This window comes from Jaculus jaculus, chromosome 17 (genome assembly GCF_020740685.1).
Source record: "Jaculus jaculus isolate mJacJac1 chromosome 17, mJacJac1.mat.Y.cur, whole genome shotgun sequence".
Classification (NCBI taxonomy): domain Eukaryota; kingdom Metazoa; phylum Chordata; class Mammalia; order Rodentia; family Dipodidae; genus Jaculus; species Jaculus jaculus.
In genome coordinates this window covers 5268844-5288293 of record NC_059118.1, presented here as the reverse complement: position 1 = coordinate 5288293, position 19450 = coordinate 5268844, and the positions used below count along the sequence as shown (strand labels likewise).

The following is a 19450-nucleotide window of genomic DNA, read 5'->3' as shown; positions in this document are numbered from 1 at the left end:
CACAGCTAAGGTCCAGTGGTTAGGAGCCGGGGCAGGTGGCTCAGTCAGGAGAGTGCTTGCTTATGCCAACATAAAGACCGAGTTTGGTCTCCAGAACCCACATAAAAAGTCAGGCCAGGGCTGGAGGGATGGCTTAGCGGTTAAGGTGTTTGCCTGCACAGCCAAAGGACTCAAGTTTGATTCCCCAGGACCCACGTTAGCCAGATGCACAAGGGGGTGCACACGTCTGGAGTTTGTTTGCAGTGGTTGGAGGCTCTGGCACGCCCATTCTCTCCCTCTCTCTCCCTCTTTCTCTGTCAAATAAATTAAATTAAATTAAATTTTTAAAAGAGCCAAGCCTTGTGGCAGATGCTTGAAATCCCAGCACTGAGGAGGTAGACGCAGGTGGATCACTGGGGTTCACCAGCCAGACAGTGTAACCTCCTCGTGGTATGGCTTGCCAGTGATAGACCTTGTCACCAGAAAAAGAAAAAAAAAAGTGGATGGATTCTGGAAGAACAACACTCAAGGTATCCTTTGGCCTCCAACTTCATGTGTGCACACATACACTCACAGTGGAAAAAAATAAAAGATTCAGTTGCTCCAAGCCTTACTTCAAATCTGTGAGCTTTGTAGTAGCATTTAGACCTGAGCTGGGGAGATGGCTCAGCAGTTAAAAGCACTGGCTATGAAGGCCTGCCACTCTGGTTCAATTCCCCAGTTCCCACATAAAGCCAGATGCACAAGGTGGTGCATACATCTGGACTTCATTTGCAGAGGCAAGAGGCCCTGGTGCACCCATCTCTCTCCCTCCGTCTCTCTCTCTCTCTCTCTGTCCCTCTCTCTCTCTCTGTCTCTCTCTCTCTCTCATAAATAAACAAATAAACTTTAGACCTTGCCTTCCATGTTTCGTTCATCCCTGTCCTGCATATAGGGAGACAGAGTGACAGAAAGCTCTGACAGCCCCGTGGGGAGACAGGTGGGTAAATGACAGACATGTGGCTGCACCAGGGGAAGCTGCCTGGTGCTGTGGGAACCAAGAGAGGACGTGGCTTGAAGACCTGAACGCTGCGTGGCTGGAAGGAGAGAGGAAGCTATCGTAGATGATGGGACTCAGAAAGGCTCTTACTTATGAACTTTAGAAAAATCACCCGGCCTTGTCACAGTGGGCATCTGCGGTTTGCCACTGCCTCGCCGCTCCATCCTCCCCGCCCTGCTTAATGCACCAGCGATCCCCTGGGGTCCTCGCTGGGGTCCTCGCCCTCTGGCTTCTGGTTGCTTCAGCCAGTATTTGACACCCGCAGGTGACTCAGCCAGTGGGGAAGGAAGAAGGCCGCTCTTCTCAGTAGTGGCCCTCAGTCACACTCTAGCTCTCCCCCGGGTCCAGCCCCTTCTAGCTCCCCTCACTCCTCTGAGGTAGGGTAGTACAGCCCCCAACTCTCCACACACTGAGACCTGCAGCTGTCTCTTTTTATTACTGAGACCCAACTGCACCTTTTCTACAAAGCCCCTTTAATAAAATATCTTCAAAATGCCCAAATTGAAGACATCATCCGTTCCCTGCCAGGGCTGTAGCTGGTACGGCCACCCGTTAAAGAAGATGCGGGAAGCACAGAGAGGAGAAGGAGCAAGGCGCAAGGAGTCTCTGCCTGGTCAGCGTGCCAGCCTAGCACGTTGCTGTATTTCTTTTCAGGCATCGTCTGGGACACTTATTACATGGCTGTTATTGTCGCCTGCATACAATTTTACACGGTGGCCTTTTCATTTAATGCCAAGTCACAAATATTTCCACAATGATGGCTACTATTGAATGGCACCTATTTTGGCTCCAGGTAAAACTGTGGGGTGCAGCAATCACCAAAATCACCACTGAGAAAGAAACCCCAGTGAATGAGGGTGGGGAAGGGGACAAAAGGATGACCCGATGGGAATACAACCAATTTGCAGTATGGTCATATGGTAAAGCTCCCAATTTTTTTTAAAAAAATTATTTTTAAAAACCATGGGGCTCTTGCCTGCAAAGCCAAAAGACTCAAGTTCGATTCCCCAAGAACCACGTAAGCCAAATGTACAAGGTGGCGCATGCATCTGGAGTTAATTTGCAGTGGCTAGAGGCCCTGGCATGCCCATATTCATTCCCCATCTCACTCTTTCTTTGCTTGCAAACAAATAAATAATAAATTTTTTAAAAGGATAAGGTTTTGCCCTCTTATACGCCCTCTTAGGCCAATAAGTTGTCCTTGTTTTCTCTGTAGGTAACTGAGCTCTGGTAGGGAATGCCCTTTACCCCGACCAGCAGAGACATCATGACAGGCTGGCACCAGCTCACTCAAAATAGCTCAGCATGGGTCCTGTCCCTATGACCTGGAGTGGCAAAGGTCACTCTAGAGCTTTAAATACCCCATTAGTCATTCCTTGAGCTTTGCCCAGGAATCTACAAAGTGGACACTACTGCGTCATGCCGGTTTTTAGAATAGAAGGCATCAAGACTTGGAGACATTGAGACACCGTCCCAGGATCCTGTAAGTAGTCGAATGAGCCTTTTCCAGACGTCCGACTCACAGTCATCAGGCACTTGCCTAGTTCCTGGACCCCGAGAGGGGCAGGAGGAGGGGCTCAGGGGGTGAAAGCTACATCGTTTCCGGCAGGGCTGAGCTGGGTCTACAACCTTCAGTGTGCGTGACATGCCTCCCAGGACCATCCTGTTTCCATGACAATCTCACTGTCTCCACAAGGGCACTCCCATCCATCCACCCACCAAGGCAGACCAGGCTCTACAAGATGCCTTCTCATCCACTCTGGGTGGCAGCCGGAGCAAGTTCTTGGCTTTGATGACACAGAAGCCACGCTCGCTAATGTAGAGTACAAAATAATAGTAGCAATAATAACAAGATCTCGCCCTTCAGAGATCCCATTAAAAAAAATCAGAAAGCAAGTGACTAGGAGAAGTTGATCTCACTCCAAAGCCTATCCCAGTGGTAGTTTTCCAGCTTCTCCATAAAGAAACCGCGCGTTGCCGGGGCAGAGGAGACATTCTCTTCCGTGATGTAGCCACTGGTGAGCTGCCCACGCTCTGGTAAACAACCCCCCACCCGTGTTCATGTGGCAGCCCCGGTTAAACTCAGCAGGACACACACACAAGCTATCAAAGCAGAAGAGAGATTAGTTGGGAAGAAGAAAAGGCTCAGTGGGAGGGGGAAGAGAATGTAATGGGAGGTTATGATGATCGAAATATATTACCTATGTATATGTACATAGAGATGTCAATAAATAAAATTATATTTTAAATAAGAGGAAACCATGACTATTAATTTCAGATTAAGTGTACACAACGAATTTAGAAAACAGTTGGAAGATTTACACCATAGCTTCAAGTGGGGTTGAGCACACACTTTGACTAAAATCTCCAACTGTGAACATAATGCCCAGAACTGCAAACACCTATCAGGGCAGGGCAGCCGGCCAGCCCACCCGTGTACCTGTCCTCAGGTCCGCCTCGGAACCACGTATTTCTCTCTGGTTTGAGTTAAGAAGTGATCTTGGAAGGCCTGACGTTCACCTGATGAAAACGAGCAAACAAAACTCCATCGAGGCAATCCCTGGCTTGATAGAAGAGAGGAGCGGGGCTGGCCTGGCCTGGAGGCCTCACCTACCTTCCTGGCTGGGAGGCTGCGGGGCGCGCTGCGCTGCGGTGACCCCTCGCCAGAGTCCGCGGTGGCGCGAAGCTCAGCTCTCACCGAGCCAGGCCTCCTGCTCCTGGCGGTGGGCTAGAGCTCTGGGAGGGGCCGCTCGGAAGCTGGTGGAGAGCGTGGAGGGAGGCAAGTGGGAAGAGAGCCAAAGTGATTTTTACAGTGATGTAGGGAACCCTGTAACCAGAGAAGTGACTGAGAGAGTACTTACATTCATACTTCGGATGCATCTGCCTCTAATCAGTGTTTAATCTAGCTCTGCAGAAAACATTAATAAAGAAACAGGTTGCCTTTTTTTTCTGCACCCCCCCCCCCGCTCCCCCCCTTTGGCCTCATCCAACTGGGCGGGTCCCCAGCCTGGAGGACTTTCCTACCTTCCTGCTGGAGACCAGGGAATACAGAAAAGCCCATCTGAAAAGCCACAGTGTGCTTCTCTGTTCAGCTTAACCTGAAAGCCACCTAAGCCAGGTGACTGAGGCCCTCACCACACCATTCACCGTCCCCTCCTCTCCTTCCCTGTCATCAACGTTGGCATCCAGGCCCAGGAAAAATCACTTGCTTGCTTCGGTAACAGTAAGAGAGGAGCCAAGAGGACCCCTTAGCCAGCAAACCAACCCCATTAAGATCCCAAGACTCTTCCACTTAAGCTGGTGTGTTTTTCTTTTTTAATTTTAAATTTCATCTTTTAAAGAATGCCTTCTTTTGAAAAAAAAACTTTTTATTGACAATTTTCATACATGTACATCAGTGGGGATTTTTTTATTATTTATTTGTGTGTGTGTGTGTGTGAGAGAGAGAGAGAGAGAGAGAGAGAGAGAGAGAGAGAAAGAAAGAGGGAGGGAGGGAGGGAGAGAGAAGAATGGGTGCTCCAGGGTCTCCAGCCACTGCAAACAAACTCCAGATGCAAGCGCCCCCTTGTGCATCTGGCTTACGTGGGTACTGGGGAATTGAACCTTGGTCCTTAGGCTTCACAGGCAAGCACCTTCACTGCTAAGCCATCTCTCCAATACCCAATGTATGTTTTTATTATAATTATCACCATTTATTTGAAAAAGAGACAGAAAGAAAGAGGTAGATAGAAAAGGAGTGTGTATGGGCAGGCCAGGGCCTCCTACCACAGAAAACAAACTCGAGACCACCTTAATCATCAGGCTTTATGTAGGTACTGAAGAATTGAACCCAGGACATCAGGCTTTGCAAGCAAGTGCCTTTCTGAGCTATCTTCCACCCCCAAGAATGTTTTCTTTTTCAAAATATTTTTATTTATTTGAGAGAGACGGAGAAAGACAAAGAGGGTGAGTATGGACACACCAGGACTTGCTGCCATGGCAAACTAACTCCAGACACATGTCCCACTCATGCATTTGGCTTTACATAGGCACTGGGGAATTGAACCTAGGCCAGCAGGCTTTGCAAGCAAGTATCTTTAGCCACTGAGCCATCTCCCCAACCCCTTAAATTCTGCTGGGGAGATGGTTTGGTGAATAAAGTGCACAAACATGAGGACCAGAGTTCAGATCCCCAGCACCCATGTAAACACGGGGTGGGCATGGCAGCCTTCCTGGACCCCCAGTGCTCAGGAGGCAGAGATAGAGGGGCCTGGGACAAGCTGTGTAGCTAGACTGGCCGAATTTGTGAACTCTGGGTTGAAATGAGAGGTCCTGCCTCAATAAAGTAAAGTGGGGAGTACTCAAGGAAGACCCTGACATTGACTTTTGTCCTTCACATGTATGCACACACATGTGAACACACACACACGTAAGCATGTGCACACGCACACACACTCCCCACACACACGTAAGCATGCTCACGCACACACACACACACAGAGACCTAGAAAACCTGTGGCCTCAGGATGGGAAGGAGTTTTTTGGGGCATTTTTCTCCCAACATGAACTAACTGGTGCATTTACGATCCCACGGGGGTAGCTGGCATCCCCACAAGAGCTGCACTGTCCAGAGCTCATCAAAATTTTGACCCGAGCCGGTAATGGGGGTGCACACCTTTAATCCCAGCACGTGGGAGGCAGAAGTAGGCGGATCACTATGAGTTCAAGACCAGCCCAAGACTACATAGTGAATTCCAGGTCAGCCTTGGCTAAAGCAAGACCCTACTCGGGGGGGGGGGGGGGGGGAATTGACACAGAGGACAAAAGGAATGAGACAACACAGAAAATGGACTGCTTGGGGATAGGAGGGTCTCAGTGGACTGGGGCTGAGGGACAAGGGACAAAAGAGGGTAATGGGACAGGAATGCAATCAGATTACAGTATGCTAAAGTATTAAAGTTCTCAATAGAAGAGAAAGAAAGAAAGAAAGAAAGAAAGAAAGAAAGAAAGAAAGAAAGAAAGAAAGAAAGAAAGAAAGAGGGAGAGAAAGAAAGGGAAAGCCCATGCCTGGCATGGTGTACATAGCCTGCCTTGGTAAGGAGTAGATCAGAATTCTAAACCTTTGTGATTTCAAAACAGCTTTCAGAATAAAAGAAGACAAAAGTGAGAGAACTACTTTGAGTTACCAAGCATTTTTCACATGAATAAAAAACATGTGTGCATTTATGGAGGTAGGAGGCCTTTAAACCCATTATCTTAAAAGGCTCTAGGGTTGTTTCTTTTTTAATATCAACTCTTTTCAAATATTATTTTCCAAGCTATTAAGTTGTATTCAAGCTTCGTGGAGTTTCAGAGAATCACTGCAGCTTCCTGTTCAAAGTAAACGCAGGTGATTTCAAGCACAAGCCCTTCAGTAACAAACAGTAATCCGCGGACACAGGGCACCCGAGCGTGCGGGGTTTGCCCTGGGCACTCCTAAGAGGCCGGTGAGCACTCGAGCGCGCTCACAGAGGAGGAGGACGCCAACTTCAGATAGGATGCCCCAGACATCCACGTCCCACAGCCTCCGTCGGTGCCCGCAGGCAGGCTCAGGGTCAGCGATCCTCCGACCACTGCGTCCTGAAGGCTGCGATCAGCTATTCACTTCCTTTTTTTTATTATTATTTTTGAGAGAGAGAGAGAGAGAGAACAGGCACACCAGGACCTTCAACCTGCTGCGAATGAACTCCAGACACGTACGCCCCCTTGTGTACGTGTGCAGCATGGCCCACTTGCATCACCGTGTGTCTGGCTTAGGTGGGACCCGGAGATTTAAACATGAGTTCTTAGGCTTTGCAGGCAAGCGCCTCAACCGCTTCCTTCTTTTTATTCAGTTTTGGATCATGGAAGCCCTTGGAATTCTACCACCCATGATTAGGGGGCGTCTTCCCATCTCAGCTAACCTAATCCAGAAACTCCCTCACAGACATGCCCTGAGATTTGTCTCCTGGGTGATTTGAGGTCCTGTCAAGTTGACAGTCAAGAGGAACGATTGCAGGTGTCGCCCAGAATCCAAGAGGACAGGACAGAAGCTACAGGTCCTCGGGGGCGGGAGCTGCACGAATTCAGCGCATTCAGCACCCCCCCCCCACTGTCTCCTCTCTCCATTGCTGTCCTCTGGTCTCCTGTCCTGCTGGGGCTGATTTTCTCTCCTCCCTCCTCCATACGGAGCTCCTGGGAAAGGGACTGACTGAAGCTGCCGCTCCGTGACACGCACGGCCTCGCAGTGGCTGTTGTTACCTGCACGGGACCTGCACACTATCGGGCTCGTTGACCAGTCCTCACTGACGACGGAGAAGAACAAAACAGAAGAGTGACCAGTGAGAAAGTCGAAGGGGGTCAGTGGAGGGAAGGTGGAGAGAGGTAAAAGAACAGAAGGGTTCAGTGACATGAATGAAGGTGATGGGCGGGGCGTCGTGATCAAAATGCTTTATCGGACTGGAGGGAGGGCTTAGCGGTCAAGGCGCTTGCCCGAAAAGCCAAACGACCCAGGTGTGACTTCCCAGGACCCACCTAAGCCACAGGCACAAGGTGGTGCATGCATCAGGAGTTCTTTTGCAGTGGCTGGAGGCCCTGATACACCCATTCTCTCGCTATCTGTCTCTTTCTCAAATTAATTAATAAACATGTATACATAATATTTTTTTAAGTAACAAAGGCACGCCCTTGAAGGGGCCCTGATGCTCACTCTTTCTCTCCCACAGTCACTCTCTCTCTCTTTCCTGGACACCATAAGGAGATCAATCTCCTTGGCCATATGATTTTCCCATGATGCACTGCCCCACAACAGGGCCAAGAACCCATGATCTGAGACCTCTGAATCCATAAGCCAAAACACAGCTTGTCTTCATTTAAGTTGTTTACCTCAGCTATTTTGTCACAGCAAATAGAAAGCTGACCAACACAAGGGTAGATGCAGAACTCACGTACACACAGTTTAGAATATTAAAAATAAATAAGTAAAACCCTGCTATGGACTGGAGAGATGGCTCAGTTGGCACATCTTGGCTGGCAAGCTGAGGACCAACCGAAATTTCTCCCCAGGATTCAAATGGAAATAACAAGGCTGGGGATGGCGGAATGTGCTTGTAACTCAGCTCTGAGGAGACAGAGACAGGCAGATCCCTGGGACTCCGTCCTAACCTACTTGGTAAGTTCCCAGCCATGAGAGACCCTCTCTCAAAAACAGTGGATGAACAGCAACAAAACAAAGTGGATGAGCCAGCCATGGTGATGCACACCTTTAACCCCAGCACTCAGGAGGCAGAGGTATGAGGATCACTGTGGGTTCGAAGCCACCCTGAGACTACATAGTGAATTCCAGGTCAGCCTGGGCTAGAGTGAGACCCCATCTAAAAAAAAATAAATTAAATTAAATTTAAAAAACAGTTGGTGGCCCTTGAAGAATGACACCCCGAGTTGTTCTCTGGCCACACACGCATGGGCACACATATGCATCTGTGTACGTGTGTGTGAGTGTGTGTGTGTGTATGTGCACATGTAAAACTGGCCTTGAGTCTACTTTGTTCTGCCACCCAGTAGCCTTTTAAACTCTCTGGGCCTCAGTTTCTTCATTCATACAATGGTTTGAACTACAAATTCATGGACTCATGGTGTGAACTGAGGAAGAGACAAATCAAGACAGATGTATGTGGCTGTGATAAGAGTGAGAGCATGGGCTGGAGAGATGGCTTAGCGGTTAAGCGCTTGCCTGTGAAGCCTAAGGACCTCGGTTCGAGGCTCAGTTCCCCAGGTCCCACGTTAGCCAGATGCACAAGGGGAGGCACGCGTCTGGAGTTCGTTTGCAGAGGCTGAAAGCCCTGGCGCGCCCATTCTCTCTCTCTCCCTCTATCTGTCTTTCTCTCTGTGTCTGTCACTCTCAAATAAATAAATTAAATTAAAAAAAAAAAGAGGGCTGGAGAGATGGCTTAGCGGTTAAGCACTTGCCTGTGAAGCCTAAGGACCCCGGTTCGAGGCTCGGTTCCCCAGGTCCCACGTTAGCCAGATGCACAAGGGGGCGCACGCGTCTGGAGTTCGTTTGCAGAGGCTGGAAGCCCTGGCGCGCCCATTCTCTCTCTCTCCCTCTATCTGTCTTTCTCTCTGTGTCTGTTGCTCTCAAAATAAATAAATAAATAAAATTTAAAAAAAAAAAAAAAGAGTGAGAGCATTCATGCACTGAAAAGATGGCTTGGCGGTTAAGGCACTTGCCTGCAAAACTGAACAACCTGGCTTTGATTCCCCAGTTCCCACAGAAAGCCAGATGCACAGTGGCGCATGCATCTGGAATTTGTTTGCAGTGGCTGGAGGCCCTAGTGGGCCCATTCTTCTCTCTCTCTCTCTCTCTCTCTCTCTCCCCCTTGAAAATAAGTAAATAGAATATTTTTTAAAAAAATTAAAAGAAAAGAAAAATAAATACATAAAAATAAAAGTTAGCATGTGTATATGGGGTCTTTCAGGAGCTCCCAGGTCCCCACGCTGCACACAGATGTGAATACATACATCCCCCACTCTTTGATGCCCACCACGACCCCTTCCCCACTTAAGCTCCATGGCTGTCTGGCTTCTGTGTGCAGAAGGGGGGAAGGAAAGTGTTGGCTGGAAGTGGGGGGCAGTGACCACACAAGCAGACAGGCATGCCGCCAGCCTGGGCTGGGATAGGTGGCCAAGTCTATATGGAAGCCCAGTGAAGGGACTGGCTGGAAGTCAAAAAGGCTATAATCAGCTTAAGAATCACAGTAAACTTGTTGCCATGCTTAATAGGTTTCAAATATTTTCTCGATTTATCCTGGCTTCATTCTTCTCCTTCTTTGGGAGGTAAGGGAGGGAGGCCTTAAAGGAACAGTCATTCTTCTTGGTAGGTACCTTATTTGAGGGTTAAGGGAGGGAGGCCTTAAAGGAACAGTCATTCTTCTTGGTAGGTACCTTATTTGGGAGGTAAGGGAGGGAGGCCTTAAAGGGACAGTCATTCTTCTTGGCAGGTACCTTATTTGGGAGGTAAGGGAGGGAGGCCTTAAAGGGACAGTCATTCTTCTTGGTAGGTACCTTATTTGAGGGATAAGGGAGGGAGGTCTTAAAGGGACAGTCATTCTTCTTGGTAGGTACCTTATATAGGAGGTAAGGGAAGGAGGCCTTAAACAGACAGCACCATCAGATTTGTACAAGGGAAGAAGGAACAGGACTAACCTTTGGACAAAATGTCTCTGGCAGGGAGTGGGGAGGTGGCTCAGTAAGTAAAGTGCTTGTCACACAAGCATGAGGACCTGAGTTGGGACCCCTGGCACCCACATAAAAAACCAGGTGATGTGGTGGGTTCCTATAGTCCCAGATCTAGAGGGACAGAGGCAGGGGGAGCCTGGGGCTTGCTGGCTAGCTAATCTAGCTAAATTAGAGAGCTCTAGGTTTGGTGACAGACCCTGTCCCAAAAAATAAAATGAGCCGGGCGTGGTGGTGCACGCCTTTAATCCCAGCACTCGGGAGGCAGAGGTAGGAGGATCACTGAGAGTTAGAGGCCACCCTGAGACTACAGAGACAATTCCAGGTGAGCCTGAGCTAGAGGGAGACCCTGCCTTGAAAATTCAAAATAATAATCATCATAATAAAATAAAATGAAGGGGGCTGGAGGGATGGCTTAGCAGTTAAAGTACTTGCTGCCAAGCCAAGAACCCAGGTTTGATTCTCCAGGTCCCACGCAAGCCAGATGCACATGGTGCCACATACATCTGGAGTTTGTTTGCAGCAGCTGGATTCCCTAATGTTCCCATTCTCACTCTCTCCCTCCCTCTATCTCAAATAAATAAATAAGTTTTTTTTTTTAAAAAAAAAAAGAAGTATGTTCCATCTTATCAGAGTAAGAAGCCTTGTCACAGTGCTGTCACTTGCACCCAGTTCTATGGCTTTTGTCCTCTGGCCTTCCTAAAGAGCCTGCTGTCCATCACAAAAGCATTAGAGAGCATTGTGGCTCTCACCGATGCTCTGCTGGAGACAGGGTGCAAAAGGTTCTGCTGCCCAAACCAGAGCAAAAAGGGCCTTCCCTGATTCCCCTTTATTTATTTATTTATCCTTTCCTCTCCCCTCAGCTTCCTACCGATCTGTCATCTAAGGAAAGAAGCATATTTCTTTTGACACTTTGAGCATGGCATTTTTAATTTTTTTTTTTTTGAGGTAGGGTCTCCCTCTAGCCCAGGCTGACCTGGAATTCACTATGGAGTCTCAGGGTGGCCTCGAACTCACGGCAATCCTCCTACCTCTGCCTCCCGAGTGCTGGGATTAAAGGCGTGCGCCACCATGCCAGACTGAGTAGAACACTTTTTTAAATATTTAATTTTTCTTTATTTATTTGAGAGAGGGAAAGAAGGGGAAAAGAGAGAGAGAATGGGTGTGCCAGAGCCTCAGCCACTGCAAAAAGAACTCCAGATGCATGTGCCACCTTGAGCATCTGGCTTACCTGGGTCCTGGGAAACCAAACCGAGGTCCTTTGGCTTCACAGGCAAGCGCCTTAACAGCTAAGCCATCTCTCCAGCCCTGAGCAGAACATTTTGAGCACATCTCTTCCAAACCAGATTTGAAGGACATGCCTGTAATCTCAGCATTTAGGAGGTAGAAGCAGAAGGCTCTGGAGTTTATGACAGCCCCGGTAATAGAGAAAGTTTGAGGCCAGCTGGGTTACATGAGATCCTGTGACAATAAGAATAATAAAACATAAATGTGGGCTCAGGGAAATTCATAGAAGAAGGGGTAGAGAGGTTCCAAGAGCTACAGAGTGGGAAGGAACATTGCCCCCCCAACAATGACTGACTGCTGCTCTCCCAACTCATAACTCACAACCGAAGGTGAATACCACCAACCCCACTGAGGAGGGCCCTCAGTGGAACGGAGACAGGAGGATTGGGCTGGAGAGATGACTTGATGGCTAAGGCACTTGCTTGGAAAAGCCTAGCAGCCTGGGTCCAATTCCCCAGGACCCATGTAAAGCCACATGCACAAGTGGCACATGCATCTGGAGTTTGTTTGCAGTGGTTGGAGGCTGTGGCACTCTCTTACTCTCTCTCTCTCTCCTTGCAAATAAATATTTTTTTTTAAAGATTCCCTTCACTATTTTGTGTGTACATGTGAGCATGCCCATGTGTTTGCCTGGGTGCGTGTGTATAAGCATGTGTCTGGAGACCAGAGGATAACCTCAGGTGTTGTTCCTCAGGTACCAGCCACCTTTTTGAGACAAGTCCTCTCCCTGGCCTGGAGCTCACCAAGTAGGCTGGCCATCCAGTGAGCCCGCCTGCCTCTGGCACCCCGGAGCGGGGATTATAAGCGTGTGCCACCATACTTGGCTTCTGTTGTTGTTTTGTTTGCTGTTGTTGTTGTTTATTTGTTTGTTTTCAAGGTAGAGTCTCACTCTAGCACAGGCTGACCTGGAATTTACTATGCCATCTCAGGATGGCCTCGAACTCAGCGGTCCTACATCTGCCTCCCAAGTGCTGGGATGAAAGGCGTGCGCCATCACACCTGGCTTTTACTTTTTCACGCAGGTTCTCCTCCGGCACGCACTTTACTGAGTTGTCTCCTCAGCCCCTTTTTCTGCTTATGGCAGGCGGAAGCCAGAAGGTGAAGCTAACCAGGTTCACCAGCCAAGTGACCCCAATAGCAAGCAGCAAGTGGGGGGCTTTCCCTCCAGACCCTGGCTCACCTCCCTGTTCTCTCCCTCACCTCACAACGTCATTCCCAAACCCACACCTGTGCCCCTGCCAGGCCTCCAAATGCAGACTGCCCTCTCTCTTGCTCCATCCCCAAATTCACACCAGCATTTGGCACTGGTTCACGTTCTCTCCTTCCAACTTTGACCTCTGCCAGGTGCCCAGCTGTCTCTAAGTACATCATGGCACTCCCAAGCACCATCTTCGCCCTCCTCTGTGCCTCATGCATGCTGGGTGAGTCTCGCCTCCCAGTTAGATCTGGAAGCCCATCCAGGGCAAAGACTGTTTCCCTGAATTCTCAATGCCCAGCCTGGAGTTCATGCTCATAAATTAACACTCAATGGGACAGGCAGAAGACGGCTCAACTGCTTCCAGAAAGACATCCATGCCCCAAAGCTCAAGAAAAGCAGGGAAGGGAGGGAGGGAGGAGGAAGGGAGGGGGAGGGACGGATGGGGGGAGGGAATGAAGGAGGGATGGAGGAAGGAGGGGTGGATGGAGGAGGGATGCAGTGGGGAGGGAGAGAGGAAGGAGAGAGGGAGAAAGGAGGGAGGAGAGAGGGAAGGAGGAGGGAGGGAGGGGGAGGGAAGGGAAGGAAGGAAGAAGGGAGGGGGAGGGAGGGAGAGAGGAGGGACAGATGGAGGAGGGATGGAGTGGGGAGGGAGGGAGAGAGAAAGGAGGGAGGAGAAAGGGAGGGAGGAGAGAGGAAGGGAGGAGGGAGGGACGGAGGGAGGGGGAGAGAAGGGAAGGAAGAAGGGAGGGGGAGGGAGAGAGGGAGGGAAAGAAGGGGAGGAAGGAAAAAGGGAGGGGAAGGAAGGGAAGGAGGGAGAGAGAAGGGAGGGAGGGGGGAGGGAGGGAAGAGGGAGGAGGAGCTTGCTCAAAGCTTAAGGAGTGCACAGAAGGTCCACGGCAGAACGAAAGCTCACGTAAAGGGCAAAGGAATCACTAGGTGACTGTTACTGGTGAGCTGAAGATGATATGTCATTACGTCAATCACTCTGTGTGGTTCCACAGTTAAGTGGAGGAGGAAACAGCTCGGAGCCACAGCAGAGCTGGGGTGGGAGGTGAGAGCAAGCTCCAGCTCGGGGCTTCCCCACCACCAAGAAGACGCCATGCCACACTGACAAGCGCTGAGCTTGTCACTGCTCCTTTCCCAGCATCACTTTTTAAATTATTTTGTCTATTTTTATTTATTTATTGAGAGCGACAAAGAAAGAGGCAGAGAGAGGGAGAGAATGGGTGCTCCAGGGCCTCCAACCACTGCAAACAAACTCCAGACGTGTGTGTCCCTTTGTGCATCTGGCTTATGTGGGTTCTGGGGAACCGAGCCTTGAACCGGGGTCCTTAGGCTTCACAGGCAAGTGCTTAACCGCTAAGCCATCTCTCCAGCCCATTTCCCAGCATCTTTGGTGGTCAGGTCCCATTGGCCTACGGGCTGGTCCCCTAGCAGGCTTGTGCCATCAATAGGCAGGTGGCCTAAGAGAATCAGAGAGGCGGCCTGGGTGGACAGAGGCTACTAAAATGACGCCCCAAACTTTGAACATCTTCCATGGGCCCCAGCTGGGCCCCACTCAGTATTTCTCACCCTAAGGAAAAGTGAAGACAATAGAAGATTTAATCTCTAGCTTGGATTGTCCCTGAGACCACATAGCGAGTTCCAGATCAGCCTGGAGTAGAGTGGAGACCTTACCTCAACACCCCCTCCCCCCAAAAAAAGCTTGGATTGTGAAGCTGGAGTAATGGCTCAGTGGTTAAGAGCACCTGTTGGGCTGGGAAGATGGTTCAACAGTTTGCAGTGGCCAGAGCCTCTGGTGCACCCATTCTCTCACACACCCCTTCTCTCCCTTTCTTTCTTTCGTTCTCTCTCTCTCTCCCAAATAAATAAATAAAGTATTTTTTTAAAAAAAGAGACAAAGCCAGGCGTGGTGGCACATGCCTTTAATCCCAGCACTTGGGAGGCAGAGGTAGGGGGATCGCCGAGAGTTCGAGGCCACCCTGAGACTACATAGTGAATTCCAGGTCAGCCTGGGCCAGAATCAGACCCTCCCTAGAGAAACCAAAAAAAAGAAAAAGCAAGCGAGCGAGAGAGAGATAGGCAAGTAGCACGAAATCCGAAACCCCAGCCTGGCTCACAACGAGGAGAGGCAGAATCGGAGCCGGAGCTCCAGCCAGCCTGATGTTCACAGCACCAGACAAGAGAGCCGGCCTCAAACGAGGCGGAAGGTGAAGACTGACACCCCAAGGTTGTCCTCTGATCACACTCATGCCATGGCATGCCTGCACACACACCCCCCCCCACACACACACAATAATACATTGTTTTTGTAAAGCCAGGCACGCCTTTAATCTCAGCACTTGGGAGGCAGAGGTAGGAGGATCACCATGAGTTCAAGGCCACTAAGACTACATAGTGAATTCCAGGTCAGCCTGAGCTACAGTGAGACCCTACCCCCACCCAAAAAAAAACAGAAGTTCTGGAAACAGGTAAATGAGAAAAAAGGAGGACATTCAATGTTGTCCTCTGGCCTCTAAACACATGGGCATAGGGCATGTGTGCCTGTACACATACACACACACACACACACACACACACACACACACATACATGCACATATACACTACATATACATGCATCACACCACACATACTACATACACACACCCTAAAAAATAAAACTAAAAATGAGACCATTTCTGCCTTCACTCATTTGGGAAGACAATTAAAATCATATTGAGCTCATGTGGGCTGCAGAGAAAATGTCTTTCTAACACTTAATTTCTAACAATGAACCTGTCACTGTGGGATTTTATTAATAATAATCTTCTGGCCAGAGAGAGAAGAGGCAGGCAAGGTGGCCCGGCAACACTGTGGGCAGAGACGCATTTATGAGGCTGGAGAAACGCTCGGTCTTTGAAGTCTTTCCACACAAGCATGAGCGACTGCGCTCAGGTCCTCGGCGGCAATGCCCACGATCTCAGCGCAGGAGGAGGAGGCAGGAAGGTCCCCAGGCTTGCTGACCAGCAGTCTAGGTGAATCGGTGTGCTCCGGGTTCAGTGTGAATCCCTGTCTCAAAAAATATGTAGGGCTGGAGAGAGGGCTCAACAGTTGAGGCATTTGCCTGTAAAGCCTGACAACCCAGGTTCGGCTCCCTAGTACCCACACAAAGCCGGATGCACAAAACTGCGCATGCATCTGGAGTTCATTCGCGGTGGCTACTGGCCCTGATGCGCCCATTCTCTGTCTGTTCCTCTCTCTCTCACCAAATAAATAAATAATTTTTTTAAAATAAGATGTAGTGCTGGGTGTGGTGGCACACGCCTTTAATCCCAGCACTTGGGAGGCAGAGGTAGGTGGATCGCCATGAGTTTGAGGCCACCCTGAGACTCCATAGTGAATTCCAGGTCAGCCTGAGCTAGAGTGAGACCCTACCTTGAAAAAAGAGAGAGAGGGAGATGTAGGGCCGCAGAGATGGTTTAGCAATTAAGGCATTTGCCTGGGAAGCCTAAGAATCTACGTTTGAATCTCCAAGTTCCAAGTAGCCAGATGCGAAGTGACATAAGGCACGTAATGTTGCACAGACACACAAGGAGCGCACGCGTCTGGAGTTTGTCGGCGGTGGCTGAAGGCCCCGGTGCACCCATTCTCCCTCTCTGTCTCTTAAAGAAATAATAATAATAAGATATAGCCAGACATGGTGGCGCACACCTTTAATCCCAGCACTCGGGAGGCAGAGGTAGGAGGATCACCATGAGTTCGAGGCCACCCTGAGACTGCCTAGTGACTTCCAGGTCAGCCTGGGCTAGAGTGAGACCCTACCTCTAATGTCCAAGATATATATAACTGATAAGAAGAAGATGTAGAGCTATTGAGGACAACTGCCACCGTTAGCTTCATGCTGCTGGGCTGAACCTCCAAACCAGCACAGTTTATAGGAGGAAAGATTTATGGAAACTGACAGACCCAGGGGAAGTTTCATATGAGCAAGAAGCTGCCCCCTCTCGGGGCCCATGCGGAGAGAAATCCCACCGGCAGCGCCACAGCAAGCCCACCCCAGCCTCCCCTCCCGGGGCAGAACTCAAGTACTCTGCATACCTTAGGCTGGAATTCAGAGCCGCCCCCAGTGACACCTCCTCAGCCAGCTTTAATAAACTGAATCTACTGGGGGACATCCATTCAAAGTACCAAAGGACCGCAACAACTGACATCAACCTCAACATCTGACCTCACACACATAGAACACGCATACCCAGATGCATGCACACCACCTGCCCGAGCACGTAAAAGACACACAGCTGGGTTTCCGGAGCGAATCTCATACGGTGTTTACCTGACACCTGAAAGCACTTGAAGAGTTTTGGGTGATGTCATCTAGGAGACGACATCTAAATGTTGAGTTCAGGCTGGGGAGATGGCCCAGCGGTTAAAGGCACTTGCTTGCAAAGTCTTCTGACCCGGCTTCAGAACGCCAGTGCCTGCACATTTCTGGAGTTCGTTTGCAGTAGCACTAGGTCATGACACAGCCTCTCTCTATACATCTCTCTCTTCCTCGCAAATAAATAATTTAAAAATAAAAAAAAAATACGTTGAGGGAATACAGAGTGAGTTTTAGGTCAGCGTGGACTAAATGTATGTATGTATATTAAGGTCCATATGCCTGCAAGATACTTTAGCAAACATTAGCAAAAGGCAATTTTATGATTTCAGAAAGTAGAAAAGGAGTGTTCTGGGACACAGTGCAAATGTAAGCTTGAAGACCAGGTTCCATTTCCTGAACATGCACATCCACCTTGTATTTAATCTTTATTTAAAGACAATTCCCAGCCTTCACTTCTATCACCAGGAGAAGGTTTAATTGCTATGCTCCTTTGACTAAAGCTTTTTGAGTACGTGCATGTGTTACCTTGGGAGAAAAGGCTTTTCACAACTTGTTAATTAGAGATTCATAGCTTCTTCTTGGAATTGATGCTTATCATGTCTTGTACACACTTATATGTGTCTACATATACATATATATATAATAAAATCAAAATGCTAACAAAGAAAACATATGAGATAATACTTTTATGTGTAAAAACCATGGCGCTGAAAGAATAATCTACAATTACTCTTCCATCAGAACAGAAAGATGCCTTGAAAAATTCTTGCAATCAAAACAATAATGAGGGCTGGAGAGATAGCTTAGTGGTTAAGCGCTTGCCTGTCAAGCCTAAGGACTCCAGTTCAAGACTTGATTCCCCAGAACCCATGTTAGCCAGATGCACAAGGGGGCGCATGTGTCTGGAGTTCGTTTGCAGTGGCTGGAAGCCCTGGTGCACCCACTCCCCCCCCTTTCTCTCTGTGTCTGTCACTCTAAAATAAATAGATAAAAAACAAAAAAAATTTGAAAAAAAAATGAGGGCTGGAGAGATGACTCAGCGGTTAAGACACTTGCCTATAACACCTAACAATCCATCTTCAATTCCCCAGTATCCACATAAAGCCAGATGCACAAAGTGACACACACATCTGGAGTTCATTTGGAGCTGCTGGAGGCCCTGGTGTGCCCATTCTCTCTGTCTCTCCTCTCTCTCTCTTCTCTCTCCCTCTCTCTCTCTCCCTCCTCTTAGAAATAAAAAACAAAATTATTTAGGACTGGAGAGATGGGTCAGCGGTTATGGTGCTTGCCTAAGCCTAAGGACGCAGGTTCGATTCCCCAGTATGCACATAAGCCACATGTTCTCTGCTTGTCTCTCTCAAATAAAAACTATTTTTAATATTAAATTTAAAAAAAATAAAACCTACCTCCAGAGTAGCTCTCGGGAGCCCTCTAGAAAACTAGACCTTCCACTGGATTTGGAGCCACATGCATCTGTGTTAAACAGCACAGAAAACATTAAAGAAATCACAATTGTTTACTAGGTTTAAATCGCTCCAAAAAAAGTGAAGAACAAAACAAAAATATTGTTTTTCTGCTTCACTCTTGGCTCTTATACTTTGTCTGAGATGTTGCCATGGTTTCTCCTGTAGCCTCTTGCCTCGTGTCCCTCCTCCCCCTGTATCCCACGCTGGTCACTTCAGACACCGGGGGCTACTCAGAAGACTTGGAAGCTCCCCACCAGCACCAAGAAGAATCACACAAGCCAGGAATGTTGGTGTGTGGCTGTACTCCCAGCCCTTGAGGGAGCTCAAGGTCGTCTTCATAGTGACTTACAGGCCACCCTGGGCTATGGAACACCCTGATGTCTCAGGTCATCTTCATAGTGACTTACAGGCCACCCTGGGCTACGGAACACCCTGATGTCTCAAACATCAACAGCAGCAAGAAGAAAAACAGCTACAGGGTTGAGATGATAGTTCACTGGTTAGTCACTTACATGCAAAGTTTGCTGGCCTGAATCCAATTCCCCAGGACACACAAAGCGGAGCCTATGTCTGGAGTTCGTTTGCAAGGGGCTCTGCCACACCCATTCATTTTCTTTCTATTTTTAAAAATTTTTTTTTATTGGCAACTTCCATAATTGTAGCCTATAACCCATGGTAATTTCCTCTCTCCCCCCACTCTGCCCTTGGAAACTCCACTGTCCATCGTAATCCTTCCACCTCTCAATCAGTCTCTCTTTTATTTTTATGTCATCATCTTTTCCTCCTGTTATGATGGTATTGTATAGGTAGTGTCAGGAACTGTGAGGCCATGTATATCCAGGCCATTTTGTGTCTGGAAGAGCACGTTGTAAGGAGTCCTATCCTTTC

At 48.8% G+C, this 19450-nt stretch overlaps 1 protein-coding gene across 1 annotated transcript in view; it reads right to left on the bottom strand.

Moving 5' to 3' along the window:
• The window catches only part of Scn11a (sodium voltage-gated channel alpha subunit 11), a 108685-nt gene extending 91519 nt beyond the window's left edge, over nucleotides 1-17166 (bottom strand). Inside the window, exon 1 of the mRNA XM_045136474.1 lies at nucleotides 17049-17166. Within this exon, the coding sequence (XP_044992409.1) occupies nucleotides 17049-17089 (41 nt within the window). The 5' untranslated portion in view covers nucleotides 17090-17166. The remainder of the gene's footprint in view (nucleotides 1-17048) is intronic.
• Nucleotides 17167-19450: the final 2284 nt, after the last annotated feature.